The sequence below is a fragment of the Pleurodeles waltl genome, chromosome 4_2 (genome assembly GCF_031143425.1).
Source record: "Pleurodeles waltl isolate 20211129_DDA chromosome 4_2, aPleWal1.hap1.20221129, whole genome shotgun sequence".
Classification (NCBI taxonomy): domain Eukaryota; kingdom Metazoa; phylum Chordata; class Amphibia; order Caudata; family Salamandridae; genus Pleurodeles; species Pleurodeles waltl.
This window is the reverse complement of record NC_090443.1, coordinates 69,375,893-69,401,014: the sequence shown is the minus strand read 5'-3', so window position 1 is coordinate 69,401,014 and position 25,122 is coordinate 69,375,893. Positions and strand designations below refer to the sequence as shown.

At 45.3% G+C, this 25,122-nt stretch overlaps 1 protein-coding gene across 5 annotated transcripts in view; it reads right to left on the bottom strand.

Annotated features, from left to right (window-relative positions):
* Positions 1-25,122, bottom strand: part of BAZ2A (bromodomain adjacent to zinc finger domain 2A) — an 867,588-nt gene that overhangs the window by 646,852 nt on the left and 195,614 nt on the right. For all 5 annotated transcript variants that reach the window (XM_069230685.1, XM_069230689.1, XM_069230688.1 and 2 more), the window contains 3 exons: positions 24,802-24,975; positions 12,047-12,104; positions 6,931-7,039 (listed from right to left, as the gene is read on the bottom strand). In XM_069230685.1, the coding sequence (XP_069086786.1) occupies positions 6,931-7,039; positions 12,047-12,104; positions 24,802-24,975 (341 nt within the window). The remainder of the gene's footprint in view (positions 1-6,930; positions 7,040-12,046; positions 12,105-24,801; positions 24,976-25,122) is intronic.

Sequence of the window (25,122 nt, the reverse complement as noted above, 5' to 3'; positions counted from 1 at the left end):
TTAACTGTGGCTGGAGTTAAGAATTTGTCTTGGGCTTATTCTATGAGACCTGGTAGCATTAGTAGAAGAGGTCTAGTTGAAGCCCTAGGTTGAAGAGTCTTCAATATGACCAACACTGATGGCTGAGGGGTGTTTTTAACTTAGAGGCTCCCCTTACTACAGCATCCAGGAACGTAAAGATGTCAACCACTGGTGAAACCCTACTTGGAGACTGTGCTGGAGAAGTCGAGATTTAAGAGGTGGTAGTAGAATCTGGTGACCTGGACCTTGAGAATGAAGTCCTTGTCCTAGGTGATACCAATCTTTGAGGAGGTGTTTTGACTGGTGATGGCACCTTGCATTTTCTAACTGGGGACACAGAGCTCACTCTGGTGCATTGCCTCACCAGGGAGAGATTCAGTATTTGTAGATGAAACTGTAAAGGGTCCTAAGGTGGAATTATGGGATGTATTGGTGGAAGGCTTAAATCTTGTTCAGAGGATGGAGGGTCTGAACGTTGTGAGGAGCCTGACAAGTACGATGAGGTTAAAGAAATGTCTTCACAAAAACCTCTTGACATTGATAGGGGTGTCATACAAGGACTTTTAGGAGTAAATATAGTAGTCCGTGGCGACATTTGTCTCTTCGTCGTTGAGTGGGTGTACCAGGCATCAAAGTTGAGTGTTGTGACTCTGAATGGTGAGGTTTCGAAGTTGACTGAAGTGTCATCGACGGCGATCAATGGGATCTTGACGTCGATTGAGAGTGTGCCGCTTGCGTCTTGGAGGTTGCCGGCGTCCAGTTGAACCCTGCCACCGATCTTAAGGTCAACGTTGGTGTCCAGTCGAGCCTTGTCTGGAAGGCAAACAGGATGGTGCCAAAACGTTTGACGGCGAAGATTTTGACGCTGAAGCATGACGTCGATGAGAATGGTGGTGGTGACTGTGTCGAGAGGGGGATCTTTTTGAAGCAGATCTCCTTTTGTGAGAGTCTGTACACACCTTTTTTTCGGAGGAGAATAATATGATGAAGAGCCTCAAATGGGGGACCTATAAAACTGGTTGAGGACAAGGTTAAGATTCCACATCAGGACCAGAGGCACCCAGTGAGTGGGGACAGGGGGAGTGGGGAGTTTGACTCCTGAGTACCTCCATAAAAGCTTTAAAGAAAGGAATCCCGTAGAGAAAGAGTTTCTGCCTATTCTGGAGATAGGCAGCCACAGCCGGCAAGTGTAGCCTAATAGAGGTGTAAGCTGGTCCACGTGTGGAAGTGTTGTAGGTAAAAAACAACGTTTTGAACTGTGGCCGCTAGAGGGTCAATTCGGTTTGAAAGGCAATAGAACACAAACCTTCTCCATTTGCAAGAATACAGGCAAGGCCCCACCAAGGGCTGGAGTCACCTTGAGAACCATGGACTATAGTACATGCATCAACCCAATACAACGAAGGGTGAGTGCGATCGAGCTGGACTTTTTGTTAAATTTAGTTTATTTGTTCACATTCCCGGTAGATCTTTAAGATCGTCCTTGGCCTTTCTACTTCGAATTCGTTGATTTAAAAAAACAAAACTTAAAGGGGGTAAGGCCTTCCTGATTCTGGTCCATAAAGTCTGGAACCAGCTGCTTGTGGGGCTAAGGCAGACTCATACTCACTTGGCTTTTAGGAAGAAGCTTAAAACTTTTATGCTTCCTAGTTAATTGTCCTGCTTCACCGTGAACCCCCCCTCCCTCCCCCAGTGAATGATATGCTTTATAAGTTCTTTATCATAACATAACAAAGCATGACAAAGGAGGACACAATGAACAAGTTACTTACCTTTGCTAACACATTATCTGGTAGAGACTATCTAGCTGCAGATTCCTTACCTTTGATTTTCCCAGGCAAAAGTCTGGATCCAGAAATTTTTGCTGAGCAATACGCCCTGCGTGCACCGTCGGGTGGCTCCATTCAGCTCTGCGCGACGTCATTAGCACCAGAAGTGATGTTGCAATCACCTAAAGAGGAGCCACCCAGGCACGGGGTGTCAGTTATTTTATTCACAACTTTCAACACCAGAAGCGCAGAGCCACAACAAGAACTGGCCCACATGTGTGTCCAAACTAGAGCCCTGAAAAAGGGATCACCCAAACCCTAGTAAACTAGTCCACAGAGCGGGGAGGCATGGGTGGGTGTATGGAATCTGCAGCTAGATAGAGTCTCAACCAGTTAATGCATTACTGAAGCTAAGTAACTTGTCCATCTGATAGAGACTACTAGCTGCACATTTCTTACCTTTGATTAGATACCCAAGCCATATCCTCCTGACGGTGGGCTGTGGACAAGGTTTTAAGAAGTCCTGCAGAACCAAACATGCGAAATGCCCATCCCCTGCAGACCTGACTGTCCAGGCAGTAGAGTTTGGCAAACGTGTGCACTGACACCCACAATGCTGCCTGGCAGATGTCCAGGACTGGGACTCCATGTGCTAACGACGTGGTCACAGCCTCGGGAGGCTGCTTCTTAGCCAGGGTATAGTAGATCTTAATACAGAGAACGACCCAACAAAAAATGGTCCACTTCTGCACTGCCCGACCCTTCTTTGCTCCCACATACCCCACAAAGAGTGCAGTGGCAGTGGCACATGGCAGTAGTGTTGTCTGCGAACACCTGCACTAACGTTCCCCTTGAGAGAGGGAAGAAATGCCTTCAACTCTAGTCAGAATGTCCTGAGCTTCAACATGTTTATGTGGAGCCTGGATTCCGCCGGAGATCAGAGATCTGATTTCCACCTCTCCCAGATGGCCACCCTATCCCAGGAGTGATGAATCTGTTACTGCTGTAAGATCTGTTTGGGAAAGGGTGAGGAGTTTACCTCTGACCCAATAGTGGTTCAAAATCCACCACTGCAGGTCTTTTGCAGTTCCCTCCAAGATCTGGACCATGTTAGAGAGATTTCCGATGCTCCACCCACTGAAACTTCAGGTCCCACTGCTGATCCCACATATGCCATCAGGCATGTTTTACCAACAGGATGCAGGAGGCCAGGAGGCCATGAGGCCCTGCAGCCTCAGAGTCAGTCTCACCAAAACCCAGTATAGAGGCCGAAACATCAGTATCATAGCCTGAATATCGAGGACTCCCTGCGCTCGGAAGGATAAGCCAGAAAATGCACTGTGTCCAGAACAGCTCCTCTAAAAGAGAGCATTTGAGAGGGAGTCAGACGTGACTTGGGCACATTTACAGTGAACCCCAGCGAATGCAGAAGGTTTGTCGTATTTCGGAGGTGGGAGACGGCAGCCTGAGGCGAGCCCACCCTTAACAGCCAGCCAGCGATATAAGGGAAGACTGAAACCCCTGACCTGCACAGATGAGCTGAGACCACCATTATGTTGGTTAACATCCGAGGGGCACTGGTAAGGCCAAATGGCAGCAAAGTGAAATGAAAGTATTCATTGCTTACCTTGAACCGCAGGTAACGCCTGTGGGTAGGCAGGATGGGAATATGAAAATACGCATCTAAGTCCAGTGCTAACAACCAGTCTTCTAGGTCTAGGGCAGACAAGACTTGAGCCATTGCAAGCATCTTGAAATTCTTCTTGAGGAAGAGATTTACGGTCCACAGGTCTAGAATAGGGTGAAGATCCTTGTTCTTTTGGGGTATCAGAAAGTAGCAGGAATAACAACCACTGCATACTGATATTGTGACCCTTTCTATGGCTCTTTTGACCAAGAGAGCCGTAACTTCCTCTTGAAGCAGTAATAAATGTTGGCGGTATGGTGGGGAGGAAAGGACTGGAAAGGCAGGGCATAGCCCTTCCTGATGATCTGTAGTACCCATGCATCTGATGTTATGGACTGCCAGATGAGGAGATGGTGGTGTATTCTCCCTCCAACTGGGTCAGCATGCCACTGTAAATCCAAACTAGGAGGGCTTTGAGGCTGCAGCAGCTGGGGTCTGGGTAGCGGGTGACTTGTGGCCTGCAGACCCTCTAGGTATGAAGGCACCTCAACCACGTCCTCTTGGAACCTGGGTTGGTTGTGTAAGATAGTGGCTGGCATAGGGCTAGTGTGGTGCCACGCCCCTACCGTAGCCATGAAAGAGGCGAAAAGCAGACGGTGGATGAGGGGTTGTCGAGAGGCCCAAGAACTTGGCCGTAGCCCAGGACTCCTTAAAGCACTCTAGAACTGAGTCTGCTTTCTCACAAGTGAGTGCCATCAAAGGGCATGTTGCTAAAGGTTTGCCTGGACATCCCCCGAAAAGTCAGGTGTTCTAAGCCAGGCGCGGCGTCGTAAGGCCACTGTCGACGCAACTGCTCTGCCTACTGAGTCAGTCGTATCCAAGCCACACTGAATGGTGAACTTATCTGTGTCTCTCTCGTCTTTCGCCGCTTAGGAGTATGGCCCGGGCCTCCTCCGGGACCAGAGGCAGCACTTGCACAACTATATCCCAAATGGTATGCGAAAACAAGGCTCAATAAGCACGAGGTGTTCACAGACCTCAGTGTCAGGTTGTTGAAATAAAATATATTCTTCCCAAGACGGTCCAGCCTCTTGGATTCCTAGTCCAGGGGAGCGCAATGGAATGCCCCATGCGAAGTAGAGGCTTGGACTACCAAGCTCTCAGGGATAAGGTGTTGGCTGAAGAAGCTATGGTTGCCCGGTGCAAGGTGACGGTGGCAGGCGATCGTCCTATTTACAGGAGCCCCTGTGCTGGGCTTGGACAAAGTTCCCAGCAGAACGTCTGTAAGTGCTTTGTTAAAGGGCAGAAGGGGTTCTAATGTTTAAGCCCCAGGCTGAAGCACTTCCGTCAAGATGTTCACCTTGACAGCCACTGAGGGCAGTTTGAGGTCGAGGACTTCTGCTGCCCTACGCACCACCATAGGGTAGGAAGCCCCTCCTCTGTAGTCATAGTAGGGGGAGAGAGTAAACTAGTATCAGGAGAGGTGTCCAGACCACTGGCCTCTCCTATCTCCTCATACCAGTCCAAAGTACTTTCCAACTACTGTTCTAGAGGGTCCAGTGACCCCTCCCACTCTTCTCCCATGCCTGGCTGCATACAGTAAGGCTCAGGCAATGGTCTGGCACCTGTTGGCACTGGAATCGTCGTCGTACAATGCCATTCCAGCTCATCGTGAATCAGAATGGGGCTGGCAACACTGGGAGCATCGGCGTCGGAACCAGCGCGAGAGAAGGTCTTCTGGGTATGACCGGCGCCAGTCCAGATCCAGAGTCAGATCCATGAGACCCCACTGGAGCTGAGGCCAAAGCTGTCCAGTGGAACCGGCAGGCGCCTCCTCTGACCCCAGGGAGGGAGCACCAGAGGGGTTGGCCCGCTCGAATACTCAGCACATGGCCTTGTAAAATTCTTATCTGAGCAGGTGGTGAACAGGCCCTTAGAAGCGGGAGAAGGCGTGGAGTCGAACTGGGCAACGGCTCTGCAGAACCGTGCCAAGAACGTCGATACTCCCTGCTCATCTCATCAGCCAACGGACGAGGTGAAGTCGAAGTCCATTTGGAATACTACTTCTTCTTGTGCCTCTTCCCAGAGTGTCCCAAGGACTTCGAATGAACGAATAGGACTTGGGGCTCCGGAGCAGTCCCTCGACCTCCTTCTCAACCGGGACCAAGACCTCCTAGGAGTCGCATGTGCCAGTGTCACTGACTGCCGTGCCACAAGCAGTTTTAGGGACCACTCCCTCAAAGCATTTGGTGCCATGGCCCAGCAGTCCGAGCACAACTTGGAGTCACGGTCGCACTTGAGGCACCAGAGGCAAACGAGATGGGGATCCGTAACTGACATGTCGCAGTGACAGGTGCCAAAGGATTTAAATCCAACCTTTCTCAATGACATCCTCAACACACTTGAAGAAAAACTTGGCAAAATGTTGAAAAAATCCTGCCAGAAAGCGACAGAGTGTTAGCTCTGTCTCTGGATCTGCACTAACTGGTGCAAAAATATATGACCTGATGCTCACACACCTGGGTGATACCTATTCCTATACAGGTGACCACAACATCACTTCCGGCACCAACGACACCACGCAAAGCTGAATGAAGCCATCTGACTGTGCTCACAAGAGGTATTGCTCAGCAAACGTTTCCAGATCCAACCTGACACCAGGAAATATCAAAGGCAAGAGAATCTGCAGCTAGAAGTCTATATCAGATTATGCTGGTTAATTAAGTGCATCCACTGGATCCTCATTGTTTGACACTGCTATTCATTTATTACAACTAGTATCTATGCCAAGGCTTGGAAACCGATCCAATGGAAAAATTACATTAAAAGTTAAAGTTACAAGCCAAGACAATAATTCATCTCCTTTGAGGCAAGTGTTAACCTTTACACTTTAGATAAACACAGAGCCATTAGATACAAGAAAACCTCCTATAGGCTTGCTCCAACGGCAAGGTCACTAGTGGAAAATGTAAATGGCTGTCCACAAACATACAAGTGCAAAGCATTACAGCTCTACAAAACTTTAAAACTATGCAGATGACTTTTCACCCAACAGAATCTCTATCATGTCTGTGCTTTATATTCTCCCTTAACAAGCTTGGTTGACTAAGACAGACTCTGAACTAATCACAGGACCAACAGGAGAGAGTACTACATTCAAAAGAGTTCCTAGGAGCAGAATACGGTGCAAAGATAATAACCCTTAAGATCATCAGATAACTACTCTATGGAACATGCAAACAGTCCTGCACCTCTATATGAGACACCCAAAACAGACCATGACCAATGCAGACTGAGCAATACATTCACACAATGGCTCCATGTATTCTCCAATGATCAGTGAAAAGTGAGTACCACACTCCTGTACAAGTATTCTGCAACAGCCCCCACCCTTGAATATTTAGATTATACATCGCCCAAAGAAGAGTTCTGCCCAGGGAGTGCTTCTGAGTCAAATGGAATTACCCCACTCCTCCAGCCGACAGACACAGAAAAGGTTATGAGTCGTCCTACCTTGATCACTTCTGGGAACTGCTTCATGCGCTTTCCGCACGGGGAATAGTACCAGGTTTCACCCTGCCAACGGTGGCTACCTTTCTTAATGCGAACCTCTCTCCGCCACCTAGGTAGAAGGTGAAAATAAAACACTAAGTGTACATCTTTTAATGTCATGCTATGAATTAGAGAGTGGGTTAGGGTGACAGAATAGAGAGTAAGGCCAGAGTTCCTCCACACCTTCAGATTGAAGACATAAGTCACTTAAGGTAAAGGTTTAGTCAACTTCTTTAAGTGGAGAACATTTTTGGAGAGCTATCCCATCTTATACAACCCTTTCACAAACACATTATTTTCTCAACTGAAATGTGCTTATAGGTTAATAACTGAAGTCAGCACAAACCTTCAGAAGCAAAATCCATTTTCTAAATTCCTTTTTGCAGGAGTTGGAAATGCAGTGGTGAACAAATAAATGTTTGGGGACGCTCTTTTAGGTGAATACTTTTTTTTTGTAACTGCAGACTACTCACCTTAGAATACTCCCTAGGTGCCAGGCTGAATCTGGAAAATGTTTTTCAATAGTAGAGCTCCTACGTGCTGCTGGGTGGCTCTCAGCAGACCCCACACCACTCCAGAAGTGACAGAGAAGAATCACTCAACTACCAGCCCTGCATGCTGACGTCAGTTTCTTATCTTTCCCTTTCAGAGCCATCAGAAGCAGAGCGTGAACAATTGTTGCAGTCAGCATACTGAATACTAACCTGGGACCTTCTTAGAAGTTAAGAAGAGGCCATTCTACACAACGTGGAGGTGGGATGGCAGAGAGTAATCTGTGGTTAGAGTAACAATCAGAAGGTCATTGCCAGTGTTAATTAACTTGCTCTTCTGATGGATACTTATAACCGCCGATTCCTCACCTTGAAAAAGATACCAAAACAGTACCTGTCCTGGTGGAGAGTCTGTGGAATGAATTCAGACAAAAAAGTCCTTCAGGGCTGATCAGGTGAAATGCCATTCCTGCCAGACCTGGCTGTCAAGGCAGCAGTACTTCGTGAACATGTGCACTGATGTCCATGTTGCAGCCTGGCAGATCTCAAGAACTGGCACGCAATATGGTACTGCAATGTTAACAGACTGAGCCCTTCCGAAATGGGCTCTGAGACCTTTGGGAGGCTTATTACTGGGCAATGAGTCTTCCATTTCTTTGCTCCAGAGAACCCCACATACAGTTGATCGTCCACTCAATGGTTCTTGGTGCAATCGATGAAAAAGCTTAAAACCCTTTTGGGGTCCAATTGATGGAGCCACACCTCTTTCGAGGGGTTAGGTGGAGAAAAGAACGCTGTCAGAGTGATGGATTGCCTAACAATGAAAGAGTCACATCTTTAGACAAGAATGCCTCTCGAGTCCTCACCACCAACTTGTCTGGGAAAAAGGTGGTGTAGGGCGGATGCACCAAAAGTGCCTCAAGTTCACTTAAGCGACAAGCTGACATTATCACAAATAGGAAGACTGACTTTAAAGCTTTTTAAGTCAGGAGACGCAGCAAGCAGCTATGCACTAGCTTGCAGAACATACACAAGATAAACATCAAGACCAAGTTAAGGTACAATAATGGGATCACAAATGTTTCTTCTGACTGATGAAATACGCCCGCCCCGCCTTGGGATGCAGGTGCCACTAATGATCCACCTGATGCCTTTTGGTGAGTTCATCTCTCTAGCATCCCTGCCAACTTTAGAAGCGCAAAGCCTGACACAGGAACAATTCTGCTCAGCATGTCGCAGTACACACAAGGTTGTGGTGTTGGCCGTGAGAGCCTGCAGCAACCTCCCCTTAATGGACATTAGGAAGCCCCTCAGAGCCAGACAATTGGTCTTCAGCTCCAGTAGACTGATGTGAAGCAGGGCCTGTGCTGGAAACCAGTCTCCACCTCCCACAGATTATCTCCCCAGCCAAGCAGGGATGCACTCGTCACCACAGTCAGCTTTGGGAATGAAAGCAAGAGAAGCCTGCCATTGGACCAATTGCATTTGAGTAGCCACCACAGCGGATCTTAAGCAGCATTCTTTGTAACCTAGATGGCATCAGTCAGATTGCTTTCATGCTGGCCCTAATGGAGCTTCAGATTCTATTGCAGAGCACGCATATGCCATTTGTCATAGCTGAGGAGAAGGAGGCTAGGAGGACAAGAAGCCTCAGAGTTTCTCTCATTAGTAACAAGGATCGGCCGCCCAGACAAACAGATAATTGGCCGAATGCCCTGGACTCTTGCCAACAGGAGGAAATCCCTGAAATACACTGTGCTCTGAATTTCTCCAATAAACAGAAGCCTCTGCGAAACAGTCGGGTAGAACTTTGGCTCTTGATAGCGAACCCCAACAATGTCAAGCTGTTAGCCCTGGTCTGTAGGTTGTCTAAGCTGACTGTAGCGAGCCCACCTTCACCAGCAAGTCATTGAGATAAGGGAATACCAATATTCCTGACTTCCAATGATAGGCCGCGACCACCACCATCACTTTTTTGAGTACCCAAGAGCGCCAAAGGAAGCAGAGCAAACTGAAAATACTCCTGGCTAACCACAGATAATATCTGTAGGACTGCAGGACAGGTATTTATAAATATGCATCATGCAGATCCAAGGACATCATCCATTCGCCTGGATCCACAGCAGAGTATCTGGGCTGGCATTAGCTTTCTGAATTTGTCCATCCGCAGGAAAGCATTCTGAGGCTGGAGCTCAGGTCTTGTGCCCCAGTCCTCTTTTGGAACAAGGAAACAGTGAGAATAACAATCCCTTCTATTTCTCAGTCCAAAATCCTCTCTATGGCATCTTTGGAGAGCAACAGACACCTTCTGTAATAAAATGGACAAGTGCTTGTCAGCAATCCACTCTGTTGGGGGAGGATTATTGGGAGTGGCAGAAGGAAAGGGTGGGCAGGACTTATTCTGAACTACTTGTTAAGACACATCTGTGTGACGTGATGCAACTTGGGAGGAAATGTCAAACCATGTCCCCCCCCCCCCACACTGGTTGAGCATGTGCCACTAATCACAAACTGAAGTGATTTAGTGGCAGCTGTAGAAGTGGAAGAGAAACTGAACAGTTGATTCCCTGGTTGGCCTGCATGAAGCTTGCCAGACCCACGCAGACAGCCGCAAAGGGATTGGGATACCACTAATTAGGAAGGTAGTATCCTCCTATAAGTCAGTCCTCTGATGTAGCATCTACATTTTCTGAATTGATGCAGGAGCTATTTAGTAGGAGTCAACAGCTCCAAGGACTGCTGTAGCTCTACTGCCCTTAAAGCGCTGTACTGCAGAGTCTGCCTTCCGATGGAAAAGGAAAGACCCATCAAAGAGCATATGCCTGAAGGAGGCCTGTACACAGACGGAAGAATCCTGTGGAATACATCCACGCTTGACAACACTAGTACCTACTGTCATTCTCAGGCAGTCCAGACCTGCACAAATGACATATTTTGCTGTGTCCAGCCCATCATGAATCATCTGAGCTAAAGAGGACCAACGGGTCTCTGGGACTGCCAGCAGGTCATGTCCAACAGGGCATTTGCATAACTGCCTAGCAAATATACAGCTTCCACAGACTGTAATTCAAGACTGGCAGAAGAAAACATGCTTGCAAAAAACTTCAATTCTGTTGGATCCTATGCCTGGAGGAGAGGTTGGAAATGAGCTAAGATTAACCTTAGTGGTTGAGGCCTGCACAATAAGGTTCTCCGGGTTGGAGTCTTGGTGAGCAAGTCTGAGTCAAGAGGCTCCAGTCTGTGAGGTCCGGCCACCTGTCTATTTACAGGCAGGCAACAACTTGGGGTGTCTCTTGCTCTGGGATAGGTTCTGAGTCAGATCAAAAACATAATGGAGCTTCTGCCAATAGACTGCACAACAACTGGTTGAGCTTTTGTAATCTTACAGTGTGACATTGGTTGTGTGCAGGCCAAAGTCAGTTTGTGGTTTGAAACTGGAGTTACAACCGGGTTATTTTTCAGCCCCAGTGCCAGCAATGCTATATCCAATGTAGTAGGGATTGGCATGGAGACAGGGGCCAGAGGAGAAGACTGTATTGGAGTCGGTAGGGCCTGGTAACAGGTCAGGAGGATAGTCAGCTTTGGGGACTGACCGAGAGGTGGGAACCTGACTGTGGGCCCCTACAGTTCCTTGGGCCCAAAGGCACGACAAAGAAAGCTGGAAGCACACCAATAATATGCAGCATTGCCTCTTTCAAGGCCTTGAACTGCTACAGGGTTGATAATGACCTGGAGATTTGGGTGTGTATTGTGACCAGCTAAGGAATAGGTACAGTGGCAGAGACATCAAAGAGATGTAACTAACACAGTCATCTTGTGTTCTGCAACATACAGCTTCAACTCTTGGAATGCCTTCCACTGCATTAGGGTGCACTTATGACACAAGTTAAGAGTTGTGGCCCTACCCAGACACGAAAGCAGACACTTACTTTCTGTAACTGCAGCATAGCTACGAATCAAGTGTTTTGGGTGGGAAAATCGTTCCCTAGCACATTGGTGAAATCTTTTGAAATTGTCATTACATTTTTTTGTTTTTTTAAATAAAAAATCTGGGAGTGGAGCTACGGATCTGCATAGGAAGTCACAGAAAGAAAAGAACGGACGTCCACGTCACAGGAGTGACACCTATATATGGCTCCTTTTTTACACTTCCAGGGCAGTGTGGAGTCACCGTGGAGCTGGCCTGTGCCTACCTGTGGCATGCGGATCACTGTATTAGAGAAAAGGTTTCCACATTCAGTCTAGTACCTGGGAGTGCTCTAAGGTGAGAAATCAAAAGATGAGGAATCTCTGATTATAAGTATGGATCTGAAAGAAAAAAAAGCTGGCCTCTGCAGGTAACTTCAGGCATTTCTATGCTACCTAATACGGCTCTGGAGTATTTACGCTTCTTTCTGTAGAGACTGCTGGTTTACTCAGACGTACATATTTACACATGATCGATGAGGGGGATAACATATACACACACGCCACCCTTTACCCTTTTTGTTACTTTTCTTAAGCCTGTTGTATTCCCATAGTCAGTGTGATAAAATGGATTGCTGATTTAATTAAAAACAAATAATATAGATTATCTCTGCACCTACCCATGCTTAAGGGGGAAGCAGACATCTTCTGGTGTGGCTCGTCTCCGTTGGGTGTTACCTGATGAGAAAAAAACACTTTGTGAGATCTAAAAATGCTAATAAAAAGCTGCGTGGAATGCAGACACAGGCAGGATTTAATAAGTTCTGGCAACTTCATAGGTTTGGCGTTAACTCAGGGATATGTTATTAGGCTTACTTCTTACCAGTAGCCTGTGCTCAAGATTAGGAAATACATAAAGGTCTTTGGGACACGGCATGGGGCTGCAGAATACTCATTCACATACATACCTCATTGATGTCTCTCCTGTTTATAGCCAAGGACGCAGATATTTATTAACATATATGCATCGTTAACAGTGCACAAAAGAGCAGTTCTTTAAAATGGAGACCCTGGAACTGGCTAACCCATGGATGACGTTCTTCCCCTTGTTTACTAAGGAAAAGCTAAGAGATGATCTAGGATTTGGGACGTTTTGAATAGGTTTCCTTCAGCATTAAAAGCAGTGAAAGGCAAAGAGAACGTGTTTTATGAGGCAACAATTTTGCTGCTGGTGGATAGAGTATTAGTTACTTTTATCATGCTACTTTTTTCAAACTTTACATTATGAACTGTGTATTTCTGAGGTATGGTCAGATTCTAAGTACTATGTCTGCGATTTCAGATCCTTTCCAACCCCAACACACACACAGGATTTGTTTTTAATCACCGCTGCATCTAATGGCATGACCTAGAGGAGTAATGTATTGAGGATTTAGGCTTGACAAACCTCAATGTCATCGACCCATGGAGCTCCCAAAGGCGTCTTTTCCATGCTGGAGATATGTCACTTAGCCAAAGCCCCTTAATTCACCCGAATGACCATCTGAACTGGGTCAGACACTGCAAGTCAATACAAATAAAAACGTGAACTGTTGCCACTCATCCGCTCTTGCAACATAAAATCCCATTGACAGGAGGGTGAGTCACTCCAATGGTGTATCTCTGGGGTTACTGAAGACCAAAGATCCTGATCTAGGTCAGGGACAGAGAAGAAATTAGTTGTTTACGTCTAACTGCACATCTTCAGCGTTGATATTGTTCTTAAACTAAGATATTCAATCTTCGAAGTAGGAGTTTCTGGGTATATTCTAAAACAGTATATTACTATATTTTCCATGGTAATAATAATGAAAGCATGCCAGTTTTGTAGCCCTTTATTCTCATTTGAAATCACCCAAACTTCAGCCAATGAGATTGAGTGATTCTTAACTCCACTCCCACAGAGGCCTCCTCCGAACTCTGTTGACATTTCATCAAAGCATCTTTCCAGCAGGTTGCGATATTTTTCTCGAAGGCATCGAATCCCTTTACTACTTTTCCTCACTGCATCTCTGTTTCATGGGTTTCAGATTGGGATCTGTGCCCTTTCATTTTTCTAGTCCATCAGAACCACACATTGTTATGAACTGTCTAAGCCAAGTGGCTATACAACTCAGATGTTGCATCCAATGTGTATTTCCATGTCTAGAGATAAAACCTGTGTGAGTGGCAAACTGAGGACCTGACAACAGCCCTAATAGGTTCTGTGATCATCAGTTTTAAAATAGAGAATTAAATGTGACATTGTGCAAACAGGAATCATTGATGACTATCTGAATCTGTTGAAAATATATATATTTTTTTTTTTGCTAAAGCTGGAACACTGGGCAAGCAGTCATCCTAGTGTGTTAAAACACAGGTTGAGAAAATGACAGGCAACTCCTACAATGACCACTAATAGTTAACGAAGCTATAGTCATACCATCACCTGCTACCTTCAGATAATGATTGTTACTGCAGATCAAGAAAAATGCTTATAATGCATTGAACAGCCTTGTAAACCCGTCTATGCAACAAATTATTGTCCTTGCCAAACCCAGCAATCAATAGATGGAGTGACCTGTGCAAAAAAAGTGGCTACACAATAGAAGATCAAGGACAAGTGGACCACAACTCCAGGCGTACACTTATGACAATTATTCCAAATCTTCCACACATCTCCTCGTAGCTTACAGAAACTATTAACTTGGTATTGTATGTTACATCTACTTAAAGATAATATGCGGATGCAATAGACATTACGTACCACACAAACAGTTTACCTCCCTTCTATTCTATCTTTCATTTAGATATTGTTCTTGAAGGGTTCCTTAAGGGTCCTGATTGAATGAATGAATGAATAAAAGTATGTATTGATGCATCGTAAAACCGTGAAGGCAAAGGTTGATACCAGCCAAATGATGAAAGGAAAGCACCATTAGAAAAAAAGGTGAACTTTAACTGGTTTACAAAAATTCCTCAAATCAGCAATGGTGACAGGGCATTAGGCAGTTAATTCCAGTCTTTCGAGTACATCACTGAAAAGGTTTTCCCTCAAAGATGGACTAGCCTGAAATGCGGGATTGAGGCAATGGCTGAAATAGCCAAGAAAAGAAAACCAACTATGATATATTTAGTGAAACAGGTTTTGACTCCAAGGGCTCCTAGAGTATATTCTTTGTTCAAATTGCAGCCAGTGCAGTTTACACCTTGCCTCCATTACATAATCAAACTTACAGAGACCAATAATAAAGCTGAAGCTCTATTCTGGATCACTTGCAGTCTAGCCAATAGTTTTGCAAATAGGCCCAGATAGGAGGAATTTACGTAATCTAGCCTTGAAAGAATGGATGTGCTTATCCTGACCCTTTTTAATTTGCACACTGTTCCTCTAGCCTCTTATCAAATCATGTGGATTTTCCTTACTGCCATAAGCTTAGGAAAGTTACAATACTGCACCACCAGTGAAGACACAACACACAGCTGAAATTTCTTGTCTGAATAGTAGCAGTCAGTAGCTTCTTTGATGAGCACTAACTCACTAAAATTAAACAGTGACAAGACGGATGCAATTGTTTTGCTCATTTAGCTGGTCTCTTGGTTTAGACCTCAACCTAAAGACCATCGGAGCTGGGTTTTCTTCCTGCATCTTTAATCTCCGCTTAGAGTTTCATATCATTTGACAGCAACTCTTCATTTGTTGTGAAGGGGAATAAAGTACCCTCCACCTGCTTCTTCTTCTAAAGCTTTAAGTAAAAGTGTTCCGCTTTTACCTTTGAATGAACTGATGCCTATTTGTAGGCAAGGTATTCACTAGATTATAGATCTGGGCTAATTTAAATCACTCGTTTTTTTGGCTTCCTGCATACCTCTTTAATGCTTACAGCGGATTCAAAAAGCTACAACTAGCCTTTTCCTTCTCATTGGCCATCCAGTTTGCTCTCCTATCTCCTGCATCAGGGCAATTCTTTTTAACAGCTTCCAAACTGACTTTACTAAAAGCTCTCTGCAACTGCAAAAGGTCTGCATATCTTCAGCAGCACCTTCTTCCATATTAGCCTTCACGATCATTTTCATCTAGCTCTGCCTATATTCTGCAATGTACCAAAAGTGTTCACACCAGCAATGCTTGACACTTGTTCAACTATCTTGCTGTTAAACACTGGAATTTATTTTCTTCCTGGTGAATCTGGGAGTCACCAATGAGTTGGCCTTCCACAAGCTTCTGAAGACCTTGCTCTTTTCTTGGCCCAAATTTCCATCCCCCTCCTCTGCTCCTTCATCCTCTTTAGCAACACATTAACCATTTTGAACAGTATGTTTTATAAATAAGACAAACAATTTGAAATGAAAGGAAAATGTTACTTAACCTATAAGCATCTGTTTGTGGTATGTAGTGCGGCAGACTCACATGCTATGCATACTTCCACCATACATAGTGTTGTGCTTGAAAAGGTACAATTTGATTTTCTTCGAAGTATGTTTTTTTGTTAAGTCAAGGGACCTAGTGACTCCACCTATTCTTGGTATTGTCAATAGGCATCTGCTCCATTGTACAACTGTTTTTTCCTCTGTGTAGGGCAAGATCTAGAAATGGAGCACAGTGAATACTGAAAAATATATGACCATGCAAAGCAGAGACAAAGTTAAAGGAAGAAAGGAGATATCAGTAACAACCTTGGAGCAACAGAGGAGGAGGGTGGGAGCATGTGAATCTACAGCACTGTATGCCATTAACAGACGCTTAGAGAGTAAGTAACATTTTCCGTTTGTGGCATGTGTAGCTGTACACACTGTTCAGAGACTGCAAAGCAGTCCTCCCACAAGTGGTGGTTTAGCCTGAGGATGTTGCAGTGGACTAAACAATGTGTGTGTGTAAGTCAGCCTGGCCAGGACATTCATGCAGTAGTGCTTGATAAAGGTATGAAGGAAAGACCTGGTAGTTGTTTTACAGATGTCAGCAAACTGTATATTACCTACAAAAGCCACATAAGCCCCTTTTCTATGAGTGGAATGAGGTATTTGAGGGACTGCTTCTTTTTGCTTTTGCATAACAATTCTGTATGCACTTGAGCAACAATTGTGCAACTCCTGCCTTTGAAAGAGCACGTCCCTTTTGGGGCTTGCAGTAAGAAACATATAGCTGTTGTTTCCTACAAAATGGTTTTGTCCTGTCAATATAGTAGATTAGTGCTCTCTTGACACCAGGAGCGTGTTCTGGTACAGTCTCTGGGAGTGAAAAAAAGACTGGAGGCTCGATTGTCTGGTTAAGATGGAAACTGGAGACCACCTCAGGCAGAAATTTTGGACTGGTTCTGAGAAGCACTCTATTCTTGAGGTACTTGGAAAAAGGAATTTTCTAAGGTAGGAGTGAGTGTATTTCTCACTCTTCTGAGAGAGGTGATGACTCTGAGGAAGGCCAAGACAAGAATTGAAGTGGAAAAGAGTGAAGTAGTTTAAAAGGGGGGACCATCAGTCTTGTGAGGACGATGTTAAGGTCCAAAACAGGAGCAGTGGCGTCTATGGTGGACAAACCCTTTTGAGGCCTTCCATTTAAACACCTTAATGGCTGGAATTCTGAACAGTGAAGGTTATGTTGCTTATTCTGCTAAGAGTCAGTTACAACAGCCAGATGTAATCATTTAGTTGTATAGGCAAGTCCTGGCTTCTGCAGGTGAAGGAGGTAGCATACAATTTGCTGCACAAACACTGAGTGGAATGATCGGTTATGGAACACAGTAGTGCACAAAGCGTTTCCATTTAGCTGCGTAACATTCCCTGGTAGTAGTCCGTACATTCTTCCGGTAGATTAAAGTAACCGAAATCTAAGACCTTGGGAGCCAGATCGCAAGGTTGAGCTGGTGAGGTTTGGGGTGTATGAGAGTGCCGTACTTTTGTTTGAGAAGATCTGGCTGGTTGGGGAGCTTCTCGAGTGGGACTAGAGAAAGTTATAGTAGTATGAAGTACTATGGCTGGTGTGCCCAGGTTGGTGCTACCAAGATGAATACGAAAGACGTCTGCTTCAGCATCCTGACCACAAAGGATAGGACTCGAAGAGACGGAAAAGCGTAAGCAAATATCCCAGGCAAACTCATTCATTGTGCATTGCCCAGGAACTGCAGGAGTGGTAGCCTGGCAGCAAAGTTTGGGAATTTTGCATTTTTGGCAGTGGCAAACAGATCTATCTGTGGTAACCCCCAATGGTGACAAGTACGTGTTTAGGACCTGGGACTGGAGTTTCGCTTCGTGGAATTGTTGATGCGTCCTTACTAACAAAGCAGTACCAAACCTGAAATGCATGCTGCACAACTACAGATCAGCTGCAAAACACACAACAGATATAGCAGATGTGATATTAGCACATGATCTGGACATGATCTTCCTAACTGAAACCTGGCTCAACCCAACATCAGCCCCAATACTGGACCTTCTCATTCCACCGGACTTCTCCATCCTAAATCTAGACTGCACAATGAAGCAGGGGTGAGGTATCACCATAGTTCACAGAAACCCCTTAAATATAAACTCTCTTGCTAGAAGTCTCTTGGAAGCAGAAGTCAAACTAGAAAAGAAACTGCTAGCGAAAACACTCCTTGTATAACATCCACCAGGTAACAACACAATCTTCCTGGAGCAACTTATGGAAACTATTACAATCAATGCCTCTTCACTCTCCATACAATATCATTAGGAGACTTCAACCTTCACTAGAACAATGACTAAGACCCCACAGTGGCTTTACTCATTAACCTGCTCCAGGACCCCAACATGATTCAAGCATGCAATTGACCAACACACAACAAAGGTGCCACACTGGACCTCATCATCACTAAACGGGGATTAGTAAACATGCTAGACATCACCCCACAAACTGGTCAGATCGCCATCAAATTCTCTTTGTACAAGAAACCCAAGGGTCAAACGAGAAAGGAAAAAACAAGGATGAGGGCTTGCAAACGTGTAAACCGAACAGATTTGATGGAGCTATGCCAAACCACCTTGGATCCCAGGTCAGACCAAACATCAGTTCAAGAACGGACGCACCTCTACAGCACCAATATGACTGACATAGTTCAGAAGGCTGCTCCATTACGTCTAAAAAGGCAGAAGAAAAAACCTCCAGTACCATGGTTTAACAAATATATAAACAATAAAAGAAGAAAATTAGAACACCTGGAACGACTTTGGAGCAAACTCTACCCACCTCAAACAGTTTCTCATGCAAAAAGGCTACTTTGAATGTCAAAACATCAGCAATCAGATCTCAACCAGACAGAGCCAAGAACAGGACCAGAAAACCCTTTGAGATAGTAAAACAACAATCAGGAAAACCTACAGAACGCACAATTGCAAATAACTCGACAGACACCAGTAACGCCTTCTCCACATTCTTTAAAGATAAATTTACAACCTTATTAATTTTATTCCCAGCCAAGATAGTACACAACCTAGTGAATCCATCAGCCCCACTCTTACATGTACACAGCAAGGACACTGACCCAAGGGTCCTAAATAAAAACGAGTCTTTGGAACAATTTTAGATCTTCATCTGAGGGGGAAACTGAGAAAACCATTCAGACAATAAAAACTACCACACATTTTGACGATCCCATCCCCCTCACACCTAATAAAAGATATTCTCCAATCTGTCACTCCCTTATTGATGGAAATCGTAAACTCATCTCTCCAACAAGGATTCCTCCCTGAGAGCCTGGAAATGGGCCCAGTACCTACCCTACTAAGAAAAAGAAAAACAAAATAGAATCTGACGAGAAAGACTTAAACAACTTCAGAATAGTATCCAATCTGCCTTTCCTGTCTAAAGTGGTAGAAAAAGGCATCCACGATCAGCTAAGTGAACACATCATGAATTTCGACCTGCTAGATAAACACCAGTCAGGCTTCAGTACTGGACACAACACAGAGGTCGTCATTCTACACATCCTAGACTAGGTTCCCAACCGTTTGACTTATGTGGACCCCTGCTTTATCCATACTGGATCCCGGGGACCCCCTCCCCCCCCACTGAGTCATTAGTGAAAGCTGGGGACCTAATCTGTTAATATTATTTAATTTTCTCAGCAGTCAGGGACTCCCTGAGGAGGATTTGCGAACCCCCAGGGGTCTCCGGACCACAGGTTGGGAACCAACCTATCCTAGACGACATACAATTATCACTAGACCCAAACAAACCTTGTCTGCTAATACTTAGAGATCTATTTGCGGTATTCGATACAGTCAGCCACAGGCACCTCGGAGAAACTCTTGAATTCAGAATGGGCCTATCAGGAGCCGTCCTTAAGTGGTTAACTTCCTTCTTGCAAAACCGATAACAGAGTAAAAATAGGGACCACCCATCTGATGTAGCAGTCTGACAGGGGCGTTTCACAAGGATCCACAATCTCACCGACACTCTTCAATCTAGCCATGGAACCACTCACTGAAATTATTCAACAATTAGAAATCGCATACCACATGTATGCTGATCACACCCAGCTCTACATCAAACTCTCCTCTCAAGAGGATATCCAGAGACTCCCTGAAGTAAACACAGGACGGGCTGGCACACAACCTGCTAAAACTAAACCTGCTGAAAACCAAATTAATTACTTTCTCCCCACCCCTTAAATCTCAACAACTGCTATCACGGTCTCTTAAAATCAAATCGCTCAACTGCACACCAACCATAAGCGCATCTGTAAATCACTAGGCATCACACTAGACTCAAATCTAAACATGCAGGCTCACATACAAGATGCTATCAGAAGCGCTAGCATACATCTGCACCTTCTAAGAAAACTAAAACCCTTCATACCACCATAAAACCTAAAAACAGTGGTTCAATCTCTAGTACTCTCAAGGCTGGACTATGGGAATGCCACTCTCATAGGTCTACCTAAAACAATTCTAGCCCCAATGAAAGAGTAAAATAAATGCAGCAGCAAGACCTTTAAAAGGCACACGTTGCTGCAATCACATCTCTCCATCACTCAGAGCTCTCAACTGGCTTCCAGTTGAAGCCAGGAACCAACTGAATACACAAAGCACTTCACAATTCTGGTACCACATACACAGGATCAAGCCATCAGGAAGTGGAAGGAATTCTAGAAGTGCTAAATCCCTCATACTTGAGCCACCCAGATTAAACAAAAGGAAAACATATGCTTACACTTTCACCAGAGCTGCACCCAAAATTCTGAACTCTCTTTCACCCTTAACAAGAGCAATTACCTCATTCAAACTTTTGAAGGAAGTCAAAGCCATATTATTTGAAAGACATGTTGCATAAGGAGCTATATTGAAACTTTTGTCTGCGTCTATTTGAGATTATTTCCTATTGTGTTACACCTTGCTCTTCGAATTCTTTGTAGAGTGTATCTTAAGTTACAGGTTCTCTTTCTGCACAGCAACCCTCATCAGCTCTCTCTCTGTACAGTGCTCCGATACTATGATGGTCATGTCTGGGGATTATAAAACACAATAAACAAATAATAAATAAATAACACTAGCTCTTCTACATGACCCTCCAACTGAAACCACTGTGTTGATAAGCACTCCTTTAATGGGCGCACGAAAAGCCTGGCATGAGGGACTTTATCCAGGCAAGACTCCATCATGCCTAGTAGGCGCATCACTGTTGACTATTACCTGCCAATCTGTTTGGAAAAAGTGGCAGCATGTTTTGGAAGGCTTGTACTCTGGTTGGGCTTGGATAACTTTTTCCCCAAAGGAAGGGCTCTATATGAAGGGTTTGAAGGTGAGATTGATGGTGGCACCCAGACTGTGTACAAGACAGTTATTGCGTGGAACTCTTGATCAGCCAGTTGTCTAGGTAAGGGAACACATGGATGCTGCTCCTCCTGACGTGAGGGGGTACCAAGGCTAGACAGTTAGTGAAGACTCTTGGCGCAGTGCTAACACCAATGGGAAGTGCTTTAAATGTATAATGGCGTCCACTTACCACAAACCTCGGATCTCTGCGATGTGCTGGATGGATGAGTATGTTTCGATCCAGGGCACTCATGAATTCGCCTTTTTGCAATAGAGGTATGGGACTCTGTAGAGTCACTATGTGGAAGTGCTTCAACAGAATGTTTTTGTTGAGAGGCCTGAGATCGAGGACAGGTCTGAGGGAGCCATCTTTGTTTGGGATAAGAAAGAGTCAGCATTCACCCCTTCTGCAATGTTGATGCGGAATGGGATCTATGGCCCCCTTGTCCAGGAGGTGCTGTATCTCCGCATGAAGGAGGTGCAGATGTTCTTTGGACAATCTGTGTTGGCGAGGGGAGATGTAGTGTGGTGTTTGTGTAGTTCCAGAAAATACTCCTCTAGTATGATATTTAGAACTCAACTGTCCAAGGTGATATCTGACCAGTGGGGTAGAAAACCCTGCAATTTTCCCCCCAACAGGTGTTTTGTGATGGTGGGAAACCAAAGAGTGTTACTGCTTTGAGGGGATAGTTACTTTTGGGTTGCACCCTTACCATTCCCTTAGCCATCTTTGCCCCGGCATCCATCCCTGTAGTAACCTTGTGAGGGGGATTGGTGCAGTGGCCTAGTGAATGTGGAAGAGGGTTCTGGAATGGCCATATTATATGTGCCACAATATGGTGAGTGCTGAAAGGAACATCGAGTGGGTGATGTTTGGAGGGTGCCCATAGCTTTTGACATATCTGTGGCTTTCCCTATTTCCCCAAGCATCTCATAGACCGGAGGGCCAAAGAGATGCTGACTATCGAAAGGCACATTTAGTTGATGCTGCTGTACCTCCGGTTTAAAACCAGAAATGCTCAACCAGGCATGGCACTGCAGGAGAATGCTGGAATTAATGCAGCCAGCGGCTGTATCTGTGGCATTCAAAGCACAGCGAAGGTTAATGCCGGAGATAACCTTCCCCTTTGCCACTAACTGCTGCCCTTTCTTGCAGCACTACTGTGGGAGATGTTCCATCAAGTTCATCTTTTGATACCAGTACACATAGTCGTATCAGAATAGCAAGCTAATGGAACGGGCTATTCACCAGAGCATAAAGCACTGTGCCATCACCCTCTTCCCTCCACCATCTATCTTCTTGCTCTCCAGCTCAGGAGGGGGTGCGTCACTGGTGGGCTTTCTTGTGATATCCACCACCAGCAAATCAGGTGGAACTGGCCATGAATGTATGGAGGATCACTAGGGGAGGGTTTATAATTCTTATCTATCCTAGGTGTTGTAACTCTCACCTAGACAGGCTCCTTTTAGCACTGAGAGGTATTGGAGGGAGGGTTGGGTGGAGGAGAGGGTTTTCACACGAAAAACATCCTCCTCTTGCTGCACATGGAGTATGACACTGTGGAGCGTGGCAGCCCTCTGTAAAGCCTCATGATACGCTATGAAATTATCAGGAGGGAAAGGCTTAGCAGGGTACAAGTCTGGGTCTGTGTCTGTGTCTGTAAGGGATTTGGTATCAATCATCCCAAGGGTCCAGGCCCTGTGGGTCATAAAGGAGTATAGGACTGTCCTCGCCCCCGAATGTGAGGAACGCAGAGGCGAGTGCTGTAGTAACTCCAAAGGCAACACAGGAGAAACAAGGGGAGGAGGAGAAGGAGGAGCAGGAGGCAGGGGACAGGTAGTTCTGTTGTGTATGTTAGGCCTTTTGGAAGGGGTAGGCACCAGTGGTTAAACATGGGCTGTGGAGGCTTCGCCAGAACCTGAACAGTGACTGGCTGGATTTGGATCTGCTGCTGCCGCACATCCAGATGTTCCTCTAGCAGCTCCAGGATTGGCATCCCGAAGTCTTTGGACACCACAGAGGAGGAAGAGGTGGAAGAGGGCGTCAACAGGATAGATAGTTGCACACCAGAGGGCATCAAGCTTGACCTCAGTGCCAAATGCTTCTGATAGGTGGGTCACGGAACCGAACTTGCCTTCAACTCTTAAATCTTCGACTCCACCCATTTCCGAGAATGACGGAGGATGTGCCTTTGGATCCAACGCCGAAGAGGCAGACAATGCTCTGTGTTTTGAGGAGAACTTGTGCGTCAAACATGGAACGGGCGTTGGGCCCATCTGGGAATGGCATATCGGCCATGGCCGGAAAGCAGTGGCGCACCCGAGGCCTCATGGGCGACACGAGAGCATGGGGCTGGTGCCTCTTGGTGGCAGGAAAGAGAGCATCAGTACTCATTGTGGTCTTTTGCTACTGCTGAGCCAAAGGTAGCCCTTCAAGGTTTTCCAGCAACAACACTGGTTTCACTTTGACACCTGGAGCATCCACCTCTTCAATATCCAACTCTCCTCGCTCTCCAAAGATGTCCAGAGTGTCTTTCACCTCTTGTCTAGGTGCCACGGCAGGCGAGGCAAGGTGACAAGCGCATTGGTTCCTTAGAGTTTTCTTGTTACGGAAGACATGCTGAACAGGAGTCCCCTTGGTGAACGGGAGACAAACAGAGATTGTAGACTTTGTGAAGGTCGGATCTCAGGTACTCGGCAGAATTGAAATGGAGTCCTTTCTATCACAAGGACACTATCAACATGGATGGTGGAAGTCGAGAAGTATGTAAGCAACAAGTTGTTAAATAGAACATGACAGCTGAAAACCAATGAGAAATAGGATTACCTTGTAGAAACAGACGAGGGAACAGATCAGAGGGCCCAGCGAAAACACCACACAGTGTCAAACGTGAGTTCACAAAGACGTGTATGAACCAAACAGTGGAGTAAAAAACAATCTAATAATGGAGCAGATGCCCATGAACAATACCACTAACAGGTCGAGTCACTAGGTCCTGTGACTCAGGTCCTGTACTTCTAAAAAAAATAAAAAAAATGGTAATGTCCAAGCCTAACAGCAGACGGCGGAAGTATGCACATTATGTGAAGCTACAGCTACACATGCCACAAACCTAAGCCTATTTGTCAGCCTTCAATTAGCCACCTTCAGAACTGCAGCAAAACTGTACCTTTGAACCAAGAATAGATCTTTTCAAATATCAGACACATACTGCCAAAAACCCTAAACTGGTGAAGGAGCCTGTGCCATCAAGTGAGATACTGTGGGGCTTCCTTTTCTTTGAGGAGTATCCTCAAATACGAGTAACTACCACAATGTCACAACTGCTGTAGGGTAAAATAGTGAAAGAAAGTAATCAGTGGATTCTAAACCAGCAGGAAAAACTACATACTTGTATAACATCAGTTTCCAGTCATGGGACTCTTTAATAAAATCTTAAGCACAAAGAATATCAGTCCATGTGCTGGATTACAGAAAGCTTAGTAAAAAACACATTGCCTATGTGAAGGTCATATTTCATTTATATTTTATAACTTTTAATAAATGAAAATAAATCCAGCAGACCGGGTGGGAACTCTTGCAGTACCAATCATGGTTGCACAGATACCTGCTATTTTGTCAACACATCTAAGACCACATACATACTTGGGCAGACCGCCTGGACCAACTGAGGCTCTTGAACAGCATCGGAGCAACTGCCATCCACAACCTCCTCCACAGAAATGTTTTGGAAATTTTTCTCCAGCACAAGGTTCAGGCCGGGTGCACGGTCATTTTCTAGTTCTCCATCAGCCTCACTCTGAAGATCAAAGTCATCATCTTAAAAATAGAAAAACATATCAGGGGAAAAATAATGGCACTTAACGAGAATGAGTGATATATAATACAGAGTATATCAGGAGAGTAACCCAGAAGGCAAAAAGCAACATTTTGCAATTGTTTAATAACTATCTTAACAAAGTTCAG